A 20,301-nucleotide genomic window follows, 5' to 3' on the forward strand; every position below is an offset into this window, starting at 1 on the left:
GCCCCGCGGGAAGCGGAAGCGCAGGCTCGGGTCAGTGCCGGGTGCCGTGAGGAGGGGCGGGTGGCAGCGTAACGGGCGCTGCGTGGGGCGGCGGGGAGGGGGCGGCTTGTCGGGTGTGAGAGCGGCTGGAGTCCCGGTGCTCGCTCGCAGCACGGCCCGGGTGCTGCACGGCCTCCCGCGGGGTCAGGCTGGGCCCTCTCAGGGCTGGGCGCAGCGGCCCTCACACCTGGCCCAGTTGGGGGCTCGGCCCCCCCTCAGCGGCGGGCGGTACCCCCGGTACCCCCGGCCCTTCGCCTGCCTGCAGGCCCCCGCTGCCGTGCCTCAGGGGCAGGCTCCGGCCCTTGAGGCAGCGGGGGGCTGCGGGCCTGGCTGTGCGCTGCTGCCGCTTGGACGCGGAGGACGTTGCTCCTTGTGCTGTGGGCCTCAAACTAGAGGCTTCTCGTGAGGGCTGGAGCGGTTACTGTGAACATTTCTACCGACAACCCTTTGCCATGCTCTGTGTTACTATGGGCTTAATAAAATTGGTGGTGTGGTAGTTTTTTGCTGACCAGTTCAGTGGTGTCATCAGCTGTTGTAGGGGTCATTTCTCTGAATTTTTGTGTTTATAAAACCAGAGGGGGGAAATTACTTTGATTATTTCAGTTTGTGGATATTTTACCTCCCCCTGCATATTCATGCACTTGATAGTAGTGCAGTTGAGATCCTGTAGTAACCTGAAATTTCTGTTTCACACGAGTAAGATTAGAAGTAAGTGTCTGTCCTGAAACTGTTCATCTGTTGCACAGAATGTGTTTTCCTCTTGGGAAACTTAGCATAACAACATAAAACATTTCAGTCCTGATTCTGCCAACTTGATTGAGAAGCCTCTGATGAAAGTACTTTTCAAGACAGTAGATTTTACTTGTTCTCTTCTCTGCTGTGATGGATTAGAGGGTAATTTTCTTAACATGAGTGCTACTGTTTAGTAGCGAATTGAGATGGTTGACAATATATACTCTTCAATTTTTATTATGCTTTTGGTCAATGTGTTGGATAGTAATATTAAAATGCCAGTAGTGGCCAAGGTACTTGTTTATGTGTTTAGGTGCAAACTTGCCATTGATTAAGCTAAACTAGTACTTGTAATGGAAATTTTTCTGATAATCTCTGTATCATAACTTGCTTAAATTGTTAGGCAAGAAGAGTGCTTCAGATACAAGTATGAGGAGGTGGCAAAAGGTTTCTTTCTATTTGTTACAGTACAGTATAGCTAATAAGTGGTTTACCACACTTCTTGCTCTAGGTGTGTATCCACTATGGACAGAATCTGTACTGAATCATAACTCAAACTTGCTTGGATGCAATGCGTTTTTGCAGAAGACCTGCCATAGTCTACTGTGTCTGTGTGGTGACCTCGGATCATTTAGTCTGACCGCATGTGTTAGTGATTGAAAGATGAAGACCCTCACACCTACTGCTAGATTTCCATGGAAAGTAATAAAAAAGGATAACCTAACAATGCCCAAACTGTTTAGAATCAGAGGTACAGCTTTCCTGGAAAAGCAAGTGTCTGGAGTCTGAAGGGCAGCGAGGTAACACTGGAAGCAGCGCTGTAGAGAGAGCAGTGCCCTACCTTATATCCATGTGCAGCAATGAAGCAGATCTAGTGATCAATGAAACTGATCTAGTTTGTAGGGGGCTTGAACTAGATGACCTTTAAAGGTCCCTCCTGACCCCAGCTATTCTATCATTAAAGAGGATGGTATTCAAAACCTGTATCTGGAGGGTATTTAGGTATTTAAAATCTGAGGACTCAGGAATACCTTTAAAAGCTGTCAATTCACAATACTTCTGTGAATTCTTCCTTTTTTTTTTTTGTATGCTATAAGCACAGATACTGTAATGTAACACTCCTGAGACAGTCTATAATCAAAATGTCAGAAATGGGTGATGTGAAAACCAGGAAAAGTTCTATCTGCTTAATTCAAACAGTGAACTCCTTCACTGTTTAACTGAGAGTGGATTTTACTTTCAAGTAAAATCAAAAAACAAATCAAAACATTTTTGAGAATAAAGAGGAAAACAAAGCTTGGTGGAGCTTATTACTTCCATTTTTCACTGGAACAGCCTTTAAAATAAAATGGTGCTGTGGGAGAGGAAATTGATGCTGTAGTAGAGGAAAGACACATCTATCACAGAGGCTGTGCCAGACTTCGTTGTGAGGAGATGTCTAGAAATAAAAATGGAGGTCATCAATGGTTTTAATTTTACCTCACAACTCTCATTCTACGGAACATGTAAATTGGTTCATTTGGCATGCTATTAAATTCTGCCACAGAATTCAGAGACTCTTTTCTTCAGTCTTTTGGTATTTCCTAAACTGAAAATAGGCTTATTTGATTTTTCATTGTTATTACGTCTAGCTAATACTTGCATGTGTGGTTTTTTTAAATAGATTGGTTCAAAATTGCTGTGCATGTTAGAAATCCCATTTAATAGATTAACTTCACTATTAATGATAGATTTGTAGATTCACAAAGTATAGGTAAACCTTTAATTCTTTAAACAGGTCTTAAAAATTATGTCTTCAAATGACAAGATGGTAAAATGGACTGAATTTCTGATTCAAAGCAGAACCAATACTACAAAAACAGTTTAAAAAAAAGGCAGTTGAGGTATTGCACCTGGTGGCTTATCAATGGACTGCTGTCTGTGAACTCAGATGTTAACTGAGCCATTTGCACAATCAAGGTACAAGATGATTTCCAAAGTTACTCAGGTTTTTTTCCCACTGACTTCAATTAAAGATGTTCATATACTTTTAGTGTGAAAATCAAGCCATTAATTCCCATGTTGTACACTTGGCATCCAAGATGTTATAAAGCTTTTAATTACATCTATACTTGGTTTTCTAGCAGTGTGTACTTATCTATATTTTATGCTATTAATCTGAAATTTTTGAAGTCGTATTTATGAAAACCTTTTGATACTTCGAGTTTTCACTGATATGAAAAGCAGAAGTCGAAGGCAAAGTGAATGGGCACTTATGTCCAGTTTGTTGATGGGAAGAAAACTGGTTCGAGCTGTTTAAAGGCCAGGACAGCACAACAAGTGATCAGCAAAAGCAGAAAAATAACAGTTGAGTTTTCAAGCTGCCTTTTTTTTTTTTTTTTTTTTTTATTGTAGAATTTCATTACATTGCTCAGTATTGCATTTCAGAATGTTGTTTTTCTTTTTCTTCTTCCAGACTGCTGTGAGTTTCGGAGATCAGCCATGGGCATTAAAGGTTTGCAGGGATTTGTGGCAAGAGTTTGCCCTGATGCATGCAGAATGGTAGATCTGAGAGAAATGGCAGAAAAACATCGCATCGATCATCCTGATTTCCCACCTGTTATTGTAGTAGATGCCATGAGCTGTGTTAGATACTGGTACACACCAGACTCCTGGGTGTGCGGTGGCCAGTGGAGGGAGTACCTTGACATTTTAGAGGATTTTATTAAAGCTTTTATGGCAGCTGGTATCAAGTTAGTGTTTTACTTTGATGGAGTGGTAGAAAAGAAAAAGAGGGATGAATGGATCAAACGGAGGTTGCAGAATAACAAGGAAATAGCCAGAATATTTCAGTTTATCAAGACTCACAGGAAACAACCGGGAAGAGAAATGTTCACTGTTCCTTCAGCTTTGCCTACTTTTACACGTTTTGCCCTGAAGTCACTTGGTCAAGAAACAGTATGCACATTGCAGGAGGCAGACTTTGAGGTGGCTGCATATGGTTTGCAACATAACTGCATAGGAATTCTTGGGCAAGATAGTGACTACCTCATCTATAATACCTGCCCCTACTTTTCCATTGAGAAGCTGCGTTTGGACAGACTAGTCACTGTTATGTACTCTCGAGAAGATCTTTGCTGTGCATTGGGTCTTAGTTTGACACACCTCCCTCTCTTTGCTTGCTTGCTTGGTAATGACATTGTTCCAGAAAGCTTGTTGGAAGGCTTTTGGCAGAAATGTTTAGTCAACAGTCCCCGCAAGAATAACAGCTACAACAGAAGAACAAACATACTTCTAGCTGTGGCAAATTACATCTCACGTGTTCCATGCTCCTACAGCAGCCTGAAACACTTGGAAGAGGTGTTGCCTTTGGGATCAGACAAGACAATACTTTACAGAGGAGTGGAGTCCTATCTTTTGCCTGGGCAGCAGTCTCCCTGGATTCCTCCAAACATAACAAACTGCCAAACATTCTCCCTTCAACAACAGACTGAACTGTGTCAAGATAAAGAAATCTTTCAGGTACCTTGCCTTTTAAAGCTTAATGGTCACTTTATTGCCATGTTTACTTAGTGGAAGTTGATGATGAGTACACTGAACCTATTGATTTAAATTTGCTTGAGCAAAATCTTTTGTCTGTTAAGTACAGCCATGGTTAGGACTATTACATGCATCCTGATGAGGGCAGATTCAGCACCTTTAATTAAAAGTGATGTCTCTTTTTTTTGAAATGTCAAGCAGGTCAAATAATGGGGAACAGTTCCTATACGGACTTGTAGCTGGGAGCAGAAATGTACTTCCTACGTATTGCATGATGTAATGATGTAAAAAATTGCTTTTTGCTTTGAGAATCCACAGGACAGCTATGGCTGGTTAGTGGTCTGCTTGGCTGTGCCTGGCACATGCAGTCAAGGTGCCAAAGGGAGCTGTACTAAGAATGCAGAAGTTGAAGTTACTGTTATGGAGGAGATGAGGAAACTTCCTATAAATCTATATTTCATGATTTTTTGGATCAGGTTAATTATCCTTCAGATTCATTGTCCCTGAAGGAACCAAAAGCACTTTGAGTGGCTTGTTAATGCTTAAAGGGCAGGGCTGCACTAGCAAGTGTCACTTATGGCTTCCCACATGAGCAGAGATGTGCTGGTGTTGGGGTGAGAAATGGTACGGCAGGCTGGGTCACTGAGAGATTGCTATATGAGCTAGGATAGCCTACCTGGCTGAAAGAAACTGAGGTACTTTGCATCAGAGTTTACGCAATAGTAGTAAGTCTAGAGTAGAATTCTGTAAATTCATAGCAGTTAAGATGACATTGAGATTTAATTAAAAAGATCCATATGAGGCAGTGTGTTTTAGATGCTATATTAGCCATCTGTTACTCCCCATTTTGTTAGTTCCGAGTAGACTTCAAAGAGCCTTTTCTTCTGTCTCTCTTACTTATCTTGAGCATTTTCTTTAAAACTATTCTTTTGTTTCCTCATATTACTCTAAAGTAATCCTATAATTTACGTTTTCCTTCTCTAAAAAGACTCTAGAACATTTAAAGCTACATTATACCCTATATACAATGCTCATTTCAGCTAAACTGCAGATATATTTGGGGTTTTCTATTAACCACACACAGATACAATACACATCGCTTTTGACTGTAGTAGTTAAGTAGAAGACATTCTTTAAAAGAAAACAATAACTAATAAAGTGTTGAAAAATACTGTTTATGCTTGAAGTGCAAGGAAAAATTAGCCAGAACGTAATTATATAGGTTGGATTATGGCCAGGACAATAGTGGTAATGTCCTTACTCCTTAAGAGAATGTACCATGTGGTCCTTATGACAAGTGGTCATTACTTCTTGGCTTGATCTTTCATTTGAAGGGTTGCAGTTCTCCAGCATCATGCTGAGCTTCTGCTGTAATAAAATAATAATAATGTTTAGAAACTCTGTTGAGAGTGCTGCACTGCATAAATCCTATGTCAAGCTAGTCCCTGGGCCCAGGCATTGCAGTCAAAGTCATAGACATGTTAGCTTGTCCTTTGTTTTTTTTACAGGTGTTTAAATATTTGTATATGCAATATGTATGTCTGGCTTTCTATTTTGAAACTGGTACGTAGTTCTGCTTACCTTGCACATGGTCTGAGCTGCATGTGAATGGCATACACGGCTCAGTTCCAGCTTTAAGAACATACCCTCATGGTGCTGCTTTTTTCAGAAAAGAGCAGCATAACTTTCTAGTTGACTGTAAGTGTAATTCAGAAATATTTTTCAAGGTACAGCATTGAATACAGCGGTACTTCTGAAATCAGCTTAAATTTTTTTCAGTACATAAGGTTGTACATACTTTATTGACAAATTGCAAGAAACTAGTATTTTCAAATGATCTCATCTGTGACAGTGGTTTGTATGAAATAGTTCCGTGCTGCATTCAAATCACGCTTGGAAATACTCAACTCTTTGTTTTTGTTTTATACAAAATTAGCTTTGGGGGATTACATTGTTTATGTATGTTAAAAATACGGAAGTATTTCTTTCAGGGCAACCATTAATTTATTGCTGTAAGTAAATGCTCTGTTGATTGGCATTGTAGGCAGAAGCCTGTCATTGATTTTATGCTCATGTGAGAACTTCTTCTAGAAGTATTACATTTCAGGAGAATTAATTTTAGTCAGTAATGACCCAGTGACTGACTGTAGCTTTGACCTGCTGAATTCACAGGGTTGCAGATAGAGGAATTCTGCAGGGATGGCGAAAATATTTGGCTCTTGCCAGGGGTCTGGTAATTACTAGTGAAGGAGGCTGAGATACCTGCATGGATGGCACGACCCAAGTAATACAGGTAGTGTGACACATGCAGGGAGTGCAAAGCAGAGAAACTTCAGTGCCTGCTCACCGTAAGGCATGGGTCCTGGGGAATTTATTAGCGGCACCGCATGGAAATAATTGGCTCTGTTCAGCTTTTTGAACACCCCTGTAGTTTTGGTCTAAGGCTGTGAAGTAGAAAGTCTGTCTGGCTCTGCACTTGGCCAGTCCAGGTTACAAGTGTTACTGGCTGAAATTCTGCACTGCCTGAGAGCAGTTTTTGCTTCTGCATCTTAAGCTGCTCCAGACCAGCAGTCCCTGTGGTACTGAGGCTGCTTGTAGGCAGCTGCTATAGCCAGATGTATCTGTAGCCAGTGCATGGTTAGTATGCAGGCTGGGTGATGCTGTGATTCTGCTTTCCAGCAACAGCCTGAAGACTCGTTTTTCCTCATTGGAGTAGGTTGTATTTCTTTTGTGGAAGAGCTGTTGCACAAAGTAAGAGTGTGGTGAAGTGTTCTCATTTCGCCCTAAGTAAACTACACAGAGCTAGCTCAGGTAAGAAATGGAGCTGTCTTACGTAGTTCATCTTGCAATAAAAATAAGTTTGGATTTTGTCATGCCCTCACTCAGTGTTTAAAAAGGGAAGATACATTTTCAGGTGACTGGAGGAGGGCAGGTCATTTTTCTGTCTGCATTCAGAATTAATTTTAAGAATAATTACTCTCTAAAAAACTGTCATTAAAAATACCCAAGTTTTAGCAATTCCAGGAGGGGCTAAGAAAGGCAATGATGCATTTCCTGGGGATTCCTGTCTACAAAAAGATAGGCACCTGAAGATACACTATACTGGTGTTATTTGAAAAAGCCCTTATTACCTCCCTGGCCATCCCCTCCATTTCCACTGATAGAGGAAGTACTATTTCCTCGAACAGCGAATACATTTTGTCACCTTTTGATCCTTGATAATTTTGGAGATAATGTCTTCTTTCTTCTTTGAACAAACAGTTAGCTAAAGAACAGCATATCCAATCTGAGAATTATACAATCTTCAACATCCTGAGTAATGGAGAGATCGAGTGCAGCAACTCTTTGGAAGATGAATGTGATATGGAAATTCCTGGACAGGCACTTATCTACCGTCCTGCTCGTCAGCATATTTATTCTGTCTTGTTGGAGTCTGGAAAAGGTAAGGATTAAACTACTTACACCATTATACAAGCATACTTTCAATTTTGAAATAGGAAATCTTGAATTAATTGTTTCAGTGGCTTCACCGGTGTGGCCTTTAGGAGAGAAACTGGGCAGCTGAAGTGTACTTCTTAATCAGAAAATGTGCAGTGAAATTGCAGTTTTTCTACATGTTCAATTTCAGTGCTTTTAAAGAGGTTTTTAAAAACAGGTATTTTCTTCCTTGTTAAATGGGAATTTGTGAAAGTTCATCATCAAAAGACTGATCAAAGCAATGACATTTAGAAGATTTTAAATGTTTGAGAGGGTATGAAACCTTACATTGCTTTGATGAGCATGGCTCCTAATGAATTAGTGAGTTGTAATATACTCCCACAAAACAGTAATGCAGTGTTACTATTTTACCTTCTATTGATTTTAAGTCTGCAATTTTAAGAACAGTGGATAGTTACTGTAGTAATACAAATGCAAGTGGTCATGCCACTGATTATTAGTTCTTTCATCGAAGTGCAAGAAAATATGATTCCTTTATCCAGCGGTATAAACAGATACTGTAGCAGGTATACACATATCTGTTTTTATTCTCCTGGTTTAAGACAGGGAATTCGTTATTCACATCCTTGGACAATCTTTGTGTTCTTAAGACTTCCATTAATGTTATCTTTAGAGTGTCTTTTAGACAGTTATTTGAAAAATTAAAATGTACTGAACTTTTATTCTCTTCAATACATTGATTTCACCTTGGTAATCATTTTACATTTTACTGATGAAAATACACCACCATCAAAGCTAATCTTCAATGTATGTGCTTAGAAAGGCACAGAAAGGTAATTAAGTACCTGACTTCCTTCAGTAGCTAGAGGCTGAAGTTGTGCCATAATAGGGAAAAAAGTAGGAAAAACTGAATCAGAGTTTACATAGTCACTTGGAGAGAGTTAACAAAAATCTCAGCGGTAGTCATGCACATCTGTCATTTTTCATTTTTCAGCCTACTGCCTCTAAATTCTGTAGACAATTATAACTTGGTTGGGTTTTGTTTATTCTTCTAACCAGCAGGATATTCATTGTTGTCTTCTGAAACAACCAGACCAAAACTTCTAATTAACAATTGTTTCTGTGAGATGGCAGGGTAGTAGGCAGATTTGCATTTGTGTTACAGTGTTTGTAGTACTCTGATGAAGATTAGAATTGAAATACAGAAACATTAATTTAGAATATTATTGAAAATGAAATTTGAACATGAAAGAAGTCAAGAATTCTTCTAAGAAAGTGATTTTAGAAAAAAACGTAGATAACTTATTATTTCTTCCCAGTTAATACTTCAAATTACGGAGATAATTTTCTAAAGTAAATCAGTGTACCCTCAATCCTTAAGCCTTCCAGAAAGGTAGGAAGAGTGTGTATGCGTGGACACCCCTATTAAATCTGCATTTTTAGTGCATGTATCTACCTCTAAAACTGCTTTAACCATGCCACTTCCTAGTAGTTCATGGGTTGGATTTTTATTCCAGTGGATAGTTGCTTCTAAGGTGAAAGTGTAGCTCAGTAATCAGAGTCTGTATGGGAATTCATAAGGCAATGTAAGCATTATTTTATATGAATTTGCTGCTAGACCTACGAGGAAGTTTTGTTTATTACAAAGTAACTAGAATCCTATGCTGGTTTTCCTCAGATGAGGTCAAGTTGACTGTTTTTTCTGATTTGATGAGGGGTAGGATGGGAAGAAGTAACCTACACTGTATGTAGGTTATAATAGTATGTAGAATTACTTTGGTTTGGCATTAAAAATCAGTTTATTGGAAGGAGGTAACCAATTAAATTAGTACACGTGGAGTCTACTGCCATTACGCTACAGTCCCTGATGTAGCTCATTTGAAGCTAACTTGGCTAACTCTACACAGTGTTCCACTTTGCAGCACAGATGTGTGTGTTAGTGATCCTTTTTTTTTATTCCTTAAGATCCCTCAATTACAAAATCCCTGTGATGGAAACTAACCTCTTTGCAGTTTGCACATCTGCTTATTTATTGTTAAATAGGGATAGCAAAGCAGCCAACATTTAGTAAAAGCAGTGGTTACAGTTTTAGTAAGAGCAGATTAAAAGTAATGTTAACTGTTTCCTTTATCCTGAAAGAAGGAACTGTTAGTTTTGAATGTCTAGGTTGAGATTTCCAAGGCTCCTTAAGAGACCCAAGAATGCATAGGAGCTGGATGTTGTCATATCTTTTGGAATCACCCACCTAGACCGTGCCACTTTGCCTGAAGCCACAATATGATAAGCATTTCTTTTGCTGTCACTGCCAGTTTAAGTAATTTTCTTGCACAGCCACTCATTTCAGTCCCTGCACAACCTCTCAGTTGTGCTGGTGCAGCTGTTGGTGCAGCTGTGTGGTGTCCTAGTTTGAGAAACTGAAAACAGTCCCTCTCTCCCTTCCCTCACTTTCTTGCAGTCAGGTAACTAATCTGGTTCTGTTTCCCCATCTGACTCTGTGCAGCCACAAACTGCTGTGGTGAAACAGCCCGAGAGAATGGCAGGGAGTGGGAATGAGCAAATCAGTGGTAGCCTGTAAAAGTTAGCAGTGCTGCTCAAAGAATTACTCATGTAGCTATGCCTTTGTCATAGTTTGGTATATGGTAAGCATGCGCGTACCTTTACTCATAGAGATGTTGCTAGAATCACAGTTTTATTTTTGACCCTACAAAAATAAATAGGGGTTGATGGTGATCCTAATAACATGGCATTGGTTGCCTGTGTATTTTAAAAATATCTTTAAAATTAATTGAGCTTTTTCTGATCATTACGTGGAATATTGCATATAGTGATACATAAATTGTCAACTTCTAGTATCTTTCATAGAAAAACAGTACGATTGGGAAAAGTCAAGGATGGGAAAATAACAGTAAGTAGTGCTCTTTGGTAGGCCAGCCAAGCTCTTTCTTTTGTGTGCGAAGAGTTCAGAACAAAGCCAGCAGGTTTTGGCACTAGTGCAGTCCATGGAAATACCTGCACCTGCATAACTGTTGCCAATTAGGAGGTTATGTAACGTAGCCTAAGCCTGTGGCCAGCTCCTGGAAGTCCTGGAATCACTCCCAGTTCAAACATCAGCAGGCCAGACTGATCCTCACTGTGATACTGTCAAAAACAGTCTGTTAGAAGAATTTTTGCCAGTTATCACCAGTGACCACTCAGGAGGGGTGGCATCGTTGCAGGTGTAAGAGAGCACATATAACAGCGTTTCCAGCTGTCTTGTGTTTTGGTGTTTTGCACATAGTTGAAATTTTCCTTAGGCTGTCTAAGCAGTGCTTCCACAGGTTGTTCAGAATCTATTTAAACAAAGGAACTGCTGTTTTTTGAATTTCAGTGGTGATATTCTGTAAGTACAGTGTGGGGAAAAAAGTTTTAAAAATTACTGTTTTTTTCCAGAGATATTTCCATGCAGGGAGGGTTGGCATTTAGTAATCATGTCTCCATTTTGTTCTTGCTATGTTAATGTGCTGTTGATTTGCAGGACCTTGCTTTCAGCTTGTATTTATTTGGCTACTTACGGGAACAGTAATATACTTTTGTAACTAATGGAACTAATGGACTATAATAGTGAAAAGCACGCAGCAGATGTGGTACCGTTCCCTGAGGTTTCCTATTGACTTCTCTTTTTACTGTGCTTGAGGTCAATGGGTGATGTAAAAATAGTATTTTACTGGCATGTGGAATTGAGAGACGTTTTGATAAGTTGTTCTGTGAGTTGTGGAACTCATAAAGAGTGACTCTCCTCACCAGCTTCCCCTCAGCAAAGCTTTTATATTTCCATTCCTCTTCCTAGACTTCTCTTAGCCTCTCCCCGTGTCCTTCACAACTCCTTCTGGCAATATATGAGTTGCTAAGTTTGTTCCCTATTGCCTTCTGCTCTCCTCAAATCCTGTCTACCTTCTTACTCACCTCTGGCTCTTTTATAGCTACTTGTGTATTGATTTGCCATCCAGTGTGTTCGCATACATGAGGTAACTTGACTTTCCTGCCTTTGTTTCAGTTGGTGCTTTAACAGGATCCCTCAGCTGAGTCACCAGTTTCACAAAATGTTTAGGATTTTAATAAATTTGAAGTCTTTTCTCCTCTGTCAGATTTAGTTGAAACGGAGCAGTGCATCCATGAATTAATTGCAAGACAGATGTCCTAATTGTATTAGGCTTGCTTCATTAAGAAGCCAGGCTAAAATCTGGGAGGCTGGGTAAGCTGAACAGATTGAATAAATCAGAGTAATTTACATAATAAATCTTAAAACAGAATGCTAAAACGTCAGAATGTTTCTGAAAGTGACTTTGGGTTATTAAATTGGAGGGGTCTGTTCATGAGATAGCGTTATCGTAGGCAATGATTTGTAATCAAGATGTGAGACTATTCAGGAGTACGCAGATGACTGGTGTGTGCAATCTAAGGCTTTGTTTTTCCCCAGTGTAGGCATTTTTTCATTTTATTCTTAGTGTCATCAGGTTTTGATCAGTGAAGCATGGCAAGCCTGGTGTAATGCTGTCCCTTGTTGGTCCAGATGTTGGTCCTTCAGTCCTTCACCTTTATTGGGAGTTTGTGTTGCAGGTCCGTGGGTAAGGAGGGAAGAAGCAGGACTGTAAAACAGATTTTGTTGTGTTCTTTTCCCTCCTTCTTATCCCTGGCACTAGAATTCCATCTGAGGAATTTCTGCCCTTGCACCATAGCACGCTATTTGTTCATTCATGCTAACAGTCTTTTGCATTGTTGAGCTATGAACAGGATCAGGAGATGAATGTGAACAAACTTTTTGGGGTGGTAGAGTGGGGTGTTGGAGAGATTTGTTTAGTTTGTTTTAAGCTAGGTGAAGTTTTTGATTACGGCTTATAGTGTGGTGTCAGAAATACTTGTGCAGTAAAGTGCAGGCTGATTGGAATTGATAAAAGGCAGGAATTTTTAAAACCAGTGGCTTCAGCACTGGGTGAGAGCTGGAAGGAATTAGAGATGCAGTTTTGTGAATCTGGAAAGGGACAAGCAAAGGGGGGCAGGGGGAAAGAAAGCTTTGAGATTTGCCTGGAAAAGATTTGAAAATACTATTCCAAGTGCATAGGACTAGCTAAATCTGTTTAATTTGTGCTCTTTACCAGACTACAGAGAGTGGAAATTTAGGGTTACCGTAAGCAAAATCTGGACAGAATTCAGAAGCATCATTTATAACAATGATAATGATTGTAGGGGTTTTTTTATGAAGACTTGCATTGGAATGATTGGATATTTGATAGACTGCATTTCAAAAATTCTTAAATGCCTGAGTTTTTTCTGCGTTGTTTGGTTGGTTTTTTTTTTTTTTTTAAAGCTTCAAGTAGATGCCCAATTTCAGTAGTGGAATTTTTAATTTAAGAGGCACCCTACTCTTTACTGGGGGGCAGGGCAGAATTGAGGTTAGGGGGTGGGAAGCCACTTGAGCTATTATGCATAAACAGTCCCTTTATACTAGATAAAAGGTCTGGAACAATGGGCTGTAAAAGCTCTGCATCTGACAGTGGGATGACTCCATTGCTGTCAGCTTTCAAATAGCCATCAAGGCCTCCTTATAAAGATTTTGTCTCAACCCCTGACACAGGAAATGTCAGGGCAAGTTGGGAGGAGAATCATATTAAGGACTGCCTGCATATGTGGCAGTGTGACAGCCTTGAGAGACTGAGGTGTCCCATATAGGTCCCTAAGCTGTGCCAGATACCTCCACAGCTTGCTGAACTGCCTTGGAATGGGAAGGCCTAAAACTGGCTGAAAGCCATTTTACAATGCCTTCCACAGACTCTCGTACTTACCTTTTTGGCTGCAGTTCCCAACTCCAAACTTGTGTTTATAGTATGTAATTCAAACTCTCTTCCTTTATTCTGGTGATTTGGTATAAAGATACCAACACTAATTTTCCTTGGTTTGTTTTTGAAGAAGCTGAGCAAACAAGTCATTATGAAGCGCCTTCTATTACTTTACAATCCTGATCGCCACTGCTTCCAGCTTTTACACTAGTGTCAATACTTGCATTTGACTTAATGATCCAATTCTGTGTTTTTTAGGTGGACCCTATCCTTTGGTAAAAGAGTGGTTTGTCTATTTTGGAAATCCTCTCCAGCAGCCAGAGCTGATACAACCTGTACAACCTTCTATTCCAGGTAAAATAAAAATGTGTTTTAAGTCTGAACGGAAATAATGACATCACTAAAATCAGGTTAGACAATCCATCATTACATGTTTGATATGGAATCCAAAATTACTGTGGAGAACAAGGAGCTAAAGTAGAAATGCTGCATGCCTGTAATTGCTTTTAATTACCCTGTGTAATTGTAATAGGATTCAGCTTTGACCTACATGTTATTGCTATCACAGAATCATGAAACCATTTAGGTTGGAAAAGACCTTTGAGATCATCAAGTCCAACCATTAACCCAGGACTGCCAAGTGCATCAATCAACCATGTTGCTAAGTGCTGCATCTACGTATTTTTTAAATACCTGCAAGGATGGTGATTCCACCACCTCCCTGGGCAGCCTGTTCCAATGCTTGACCACCCTTTCAGTGAAGAAATTTTCCTAATATCCAATCTAAACCTCCCCTGGTCCAACTTGAGGCCGTTTCATCTTGTCCTATTTCTTATTATCCAGGAGAAGAGACCGACCCCCGCTGCCTATGGCCCCTGTCAGGTGGCTGCGGAGAGCGATCAGGTCCCCCCTGAGCCCCCTCCTCTCCAGGCCAACCCCCCCACGTCCCTCAGCCGCCCCTCACAAGGCCGGTGCCCCAGCCCCTGCCCCAGCCCCCTGCCCGGCTCTGGACACGCTCCAGCCCCTCCACGTCCCCCTGCAGTGAGGGGCCCAAAGCTGAACACAGGGGTCCAGGGGCGGCATCACCAGTGCCCAGCACAGGGGGAGAATGTGTCTATGTGCTAATTCAAACGTCACTTCTAAAATGCAAACAATTTCTTAAAGGTTCTAAATGTGGCTCTGAGGTCAGGATAAGTGGTGTGTAGGGCCTTATTAAAATTCTTCTGTTAAGCTGTTAGAGAGTGTGTTAACAAGGCTGGCGGAGAATATAAAAAAAGAGTACTTTTTAGATCACCTGTGAAAACCCAAAAAGAGAATCCAGCTTTCAATTAAAAAATAATTAGGCGCTCTGTTTCTGTGAAGCTCTTTCTGTGGTCATAAGTATCAAGTGTTTTGTGTGTTTTTATCTTCTTTCCTTTGGTAAAGGACACATTCATAAACACTCTTAGTGAAATTAGTGTTAGGAGGAATGTGTTACATTTATGAGGAAGTATCATGCACATTAGTGAAAAGATTGGTCACTGTATATGTCACTAAATTGTGTCATGCAATAAAAGTTTAGGATAGGAAGTAAAAGTACTGATTCAATCTTGTTATTTCAGAGGGAAAATTACTCTGATTGTTCATTTCTCCATGCTATTGTAGTCATAACCCCTCTATTTACTCTCACAACTTGCTCTCTCTGTCTAGTCATCTGCTATCCTGTGGACCAGGAGCTCAGAGGGGTTTTTTTGTCTTTAAATTAAATTAATTAGTTCCATTGATATACAATATCATTGCCATGTTCTTCAGAAAAATTATCTACTCAACTTTTTGAGAGTAATTACCAGTGCTTCTTCCCTCTGTACCCAGAGGTTTCTATAGTAGTCCTTGCTCTGATCTGGTCTAAATCCAGATCCAGAAGCAGTTGAAATGCATGCACTTTTTTTTTTTTAATCTTTGTTGGTTAGATATTGCTTTAGAACCTGCTTGGTTTTACTCTTCTAAGGTTATAGTAAATTTTCTTTTAAGGTATCCTAAGATTATACATTTATCTTCATATTTGAAACTCGTATGTTTGATGTGAGTCTTCTCATTCAAGGATAAAGGTAAAACAGTTGCTCTTTAGATGTTAGCCTCTTCAAAATCCTTTTGAAGGGAACTGTTTGGAAAGAGATGAATTATACAGAAAAAGCACAAACAAGGTTTCATTTGATATACAGTGGTTTCACTGTCCAGTACCCTGATATTAAGAGAGTGATTATCTAATTGACTTGATGATAGCATAAAATTGCTGCAAAATTTTCCAAATAGATATGAATATGCAGGATAAAAATTGATTGGTCTGTCCTGTACAACTGTTTTATTTCAGCATAAAATGGTCTGGGGACATGCATTTGTAAAACAAGCAAACAAAATTCAACCAAGTATAGACCATACTTATGTAGTTACATTTCAGTTTAATGATAAATATACTGTATTTATTGTTATGAAATTTTCCTTCCCAAATAGTACAGTACCTTTCTCCCTTTCTGGAGAGGAATCCCCTTAATCTCACGTTCGCTGGTTGTACTGCGCTGCAAACATGCTACACATAGAACCCACCTTCATGTTGACAGTAAACAAGATTTGAAATCACTGTGTTTGCTTGTTTTTAGTAACCACATAAGAGGAGTTTATAAAAACAGGGTCTTCTCAGCCATAATCTTTACTAACCCAGCAATGAAAGGCTGCTCAAGCAGACTATTAAAAAAGGGGAGGAGGACTTCTAGTGTTTATTTTTAGTGCTCTGTTGTCATTCCTTCAGCGAACAAATATTTTTCTAAAATTTTTGCAGTCCATATTTGTATGCCTTACATTCGCTCATGCATCTTTTATTTTCCACAGCATGACTTTCAAATTCACCAAATAAGGTTCTCAACAGCACATCACATTTTTCAGACAGGGATCATATTTAGAGCTAAATTTAAAGAAGTTGTTATAGGAAGTTAGAGTTCAAAGCTGTCAGTCAAGATCAGGTTACTCAAACCCAGAAAAAACCTTACCAGAAATTATCTGAAAAATCACAGGTGCAATTAATCTGGGAAGGTTCTTTGTTTTATGGTTTTTGGAAAACAATTACTTTAGAAGTATACTGAGAATATATGGGAAATCATGACTCTAAATTTGATTTAGATTAAAAAGTCTGTAGAAATAATATTTGATATAAACTTTGAACTGTAATTCCCATAACCATAGATATTTTAAATTTCGCATTGATTTTTTTTTTAAAAAAAGTAGAATTCCCACTGATTTTGTGCATGTGCAAAAAACAGCAGAATGTCTTGCATCTGAAAAGCTTGCAGGTGATAGATTGAATGTTAGCTCTTTTTTTAAAATGAAATATTAAATCCTAAAGTCTGGAAGATGATAGCTTAATATGTTTTTAAAATATAGTGCATACTATGTATATGTATTTTTCTTGAGAGACAGTCTTCTGAATAAGCATCTGCATTTGCTCGTATTCTCTGTCTCTTTCTCCCTTCTGGAATGTTTCTTTTCAGTTGAATGAATGTGATCATGATGTTTCCCACACACTGACAGAGCAGCACTTAAACTGATAAAAAATGTCTCTGAGAAATTAATTTTGTTAGAAGACCTGTGATCCAAGAAAGTACTTTTTAACATCCATATCTTGTGAACATAGTGGATCTATTTGATATGTGTGCAATTTATATGGAACAGAGGAAGTTTTAAAGTCTTTACTGGAAATTTATTGATTCTGCTTTTTATTTTATTTCTTCCGAAAATGCGTAGGATATTGTAGCTTCATACCACAGGAGTTTGGATGTGCTTCCAGTATTCTAATCATTGCATCTTACAGGAATATGTCACAAATACGCTTACGTTCAAAATGCTGTCTCTGGAATGCTTCTTTAATGGTCAGATTTAACTGGCCTTTGGGTTTATGGCATCTTTAAAATTGGCCACAGTTGTTGACAAGTTAATGTTGAGTGTTCCTAGCAAGTACATTTTTATAAACTTATTTTCATTGCTCAGTATTTACATGGGCATGTAAAGCGATTAAATGTTAAAGTTCTGTTACTGGTGTTATAAAATGAAGTTTCAATAGTCACTACTTCAAATGTGCATTAACAGTTAATATTATACATTTATGCCTGTATACACAGTGATGGCATGTTTTAAGTTAGTATGAATGTGAGGATCACCTTTGTATAAGCCTTGAGTTCAACGATGTAGTATTAATGCATTCCACAACTTTTGCATGCATCGCATATTCATAAATCAGTTATTGAAGTTCAAACAAGTGAAATAAATATTTATGCATTCCCTTGAAGTGCTCTTGATTATCGTGATGCTTGGTATATGACAGTGTCTTTGAATGTGTGAGTGTAAGGGAAAAAGGAAAAAAAAATTAATCAATGCTTTTTCTCTTAACTTGTTGGTTGTCCATTTTGTATTTAGGCAAGAAGTATCTCTTGACCTCTGTGGAGGTCTTTGTGACTCTCTTCTTGGAGTTCCCAAGGATTACAGTTTACATAATACTGAATATGATTTTCACGCAGTTTTGTGCAAGTTGAGAATAGCCATAAGTATATGCAGTGTTTGAATATCTCTAAATCATATGAACTTAGGGCTCCTACAACCCCAGTAGGACAGATAATTTTCTAATGACTAATCTTTACTGTAAAGATGTATCAATAATATATACCTAAGCATGTTTTGTTCTGTTTCCCTTTTGTTACTCACTTTTGGGGTTTTTTTTAGGTTAATTTACTAAATATTTAGATGTGTTCAGAAAGTAACATATTGCTCCTCCCTCCCTATGTAAGTGAATTCTCTCTTTCAGGAACATTTTCTAATTGCTGTGAAGTATGTAGTGAGAATGTAACTAGAGCAGAGAGCAGTTGTGGGGGTCTATTGTTGACTGCACACATGATGGGAGAGTCATTACACTTCAGTGTATTTGTTTCTTTGTTTTACTTATCTTTCATTTAAGGGTTAATGTAATGGATCGCTGTTGGTATGAAATTTAATTACTCGTATAAGAGATCCTTTCAGAAAAATAATGCTTTAGGTTGGTATGTTCCAAAAAGAAATAGCGTCAAGTTTTCCTTCCCAGAGTAAATAACTCATAATTCATCAGTACCTCTTTTTCCCAGACACAAGTAGATGTTGATTCTCAAAGTGTAAGAAACTGTTTATGGAACAGATGTCTTGAATTTTTTGTTGAGCTCTCTCAATATAGATATGTAATCTTGATTATTGATGTAGTTCATGGGTTTACTCTGGAGAAGGATTTCTATAATTAGGTACCCCTGGATGCAATTCATTAAAAAAAAAACTGCACAAATGGAAAGAGTACTTTTAACTAATTCTTGGTGTATCTCTTCATGTGCAGCTGGCTGGGAACCTTCTGGAAAGCAGAAACCATCAAAACTGTTTGAGTTTACCCATGCAAAAATTGTCTCAGACATTAAAGTTTCTTGGGCTTGGTAGAAGAGCTGTCTTTGTTTTGTTTTTATGCATGTTATATTTGCTTTTCTTCCTGGAACTTAGACTCTGCTGTTCTGTTTTTGTTTTTTGTTTTTTGGTTTTTTTTTTCTTAAGGCAGCAATTACCAGTATCAAAACCAGCAATCTGAGTCATGCAGTCTGTACTGGCCCACTCACTCCCAGTATTTGTGTTATTGCTAACCTGCATTTCTAACACTGATCAAGCAACTGGTATTTTTTTCTTAATATATATATTTCCCTACAATCATGATGGTAGATCTTTACATGGTTAAAACTTTTGATGGGAGAGTTAGTCTTAAAAATAGTAAAAAAAAAAAATCCATCAGGGAGATGAAGAAAGAAAATACTAACTTCTCTTCTAGTTTCCCTCTTTCCAAAGAATTAGTACCATTTGGTTAATGGGCTTTCTTGGCTAAATAAACATCCTCTGTGTAGATTTCAGCACCTTGTCACTTTAACTATTTATTATCACCCAAGTGTTCCTAACTGGACTACAGCTGCTGCATGTCACACAAAAAAGGAAAAGGTGTTACCAAATGTAGCTTAATTAGTCCACATTTAAAATTCACACCTCGTTTTAGTTAACTACAGAAGCAGCAGTACTTTTGGGGAGGATTCTGGCATTAATTGGAATTCTTAGGCTTAACTAGTTAGCTGTTCTGTTATTTCATGTGCATTAGTGTTTATTCTGATAACAGATTAAATGTAATTTAAATGGGGAGCAAATCTGACAGTTCACACGTGGCAAAATGGAGTAAATATCAAGGATTTAGAGGCAGGGTGAATGATGCTGTAGAAAGACGGGAAAAATACATTATACACAACTAATGACAATTCTTTTGTGTGTGGTTGCAACAGTGTTTCATACAGTAGCCTAGGGAGTGCAAAATACCAGATAGATTTGGGTTTTGTTCCCAGACTGGAACCTACTGCGGAGGAGATACACCAGCACAGTGTGTTTTGGAGGATGTGTATTGGACAGCAAATGGTGTAGGTGACCCATTTGTTCATTAGAACAGGTGATTATAGAGGCAATGCAAGAATCCTTCAAGGACCTCTGATACACTAGCTCTAGGAGAGAGAGAAGAAACAGATGTGGTTGTTTTCTGCTGAATCACTATTTTTTGATGAAGCTAACCTTGTTTAAAGCTGTGGATCCCCAAGGGAAAGGACACACTTGTAGGCAAACTTTGTTCTTGCAAAGGGTAAAAGCCTGCTGTCTATATTGTTGTAACAGTTGAATTCAGTCCACTCTGCTTAAACAT

General features: G+C 38.8%; 1 protein-coding gene across 5 annotated transcripts in view; it reads left to right on the forward strand.

The window, feature by feature from the left end:
- The window catches only part of FAM120B (family with sequence similarity 120B), a 63,426-nt gene that overhangs the window by 6,515 nt on the left and 36,610 nt on the right, over window positions 1-20,301 (forward strand). For 2 of the 5 annotated variants that reach the window (XM_027806832.2, XM_055714139.1), the window contains exons 1-4: window positions 3,012-3,117; window positions 3,227-4,272; window positions 7,552-7,732; window positions 13,800-13,895. In XM_027806832.2, the coding sequence (XP_027662633.2) occupies window positions 3,253-4,272; window positions 7,552-7,732; window positions 13,800-13,895 (1,297 nt within the window). In that variant the 5' untranslated portion in view covers window positions 3,012-3,117; window positions 3,227-3,252. Of the gene's footprint in view, window positions 1-10; window positions 31-3,011; window positions 3,118-3,226; window positions 4,273-7,551; window positions 7,733-13,799; window positions 13,896-20,301 lie in introns of those variants that run through there. The other 3 variants (XM_055714138.1, XM_005440262.4, XM_055714137.1) reach the window with 3 other exon arrangements.

Source organism: Falco cherrug, chromosome 6 (assembly GCF_023634085.1).
Source record: "Falco cherrug isolate bFalChe1 chromosome 6, bFalChe1.pri, whole genome shotgun sequence".
Classification (NCBI taxonomy): domain Eukaryota; kingdom Metazoa; phylum Chordata; class Aves; order Falconiformes; family Falconidae; genus Falco; species Falco cherrug.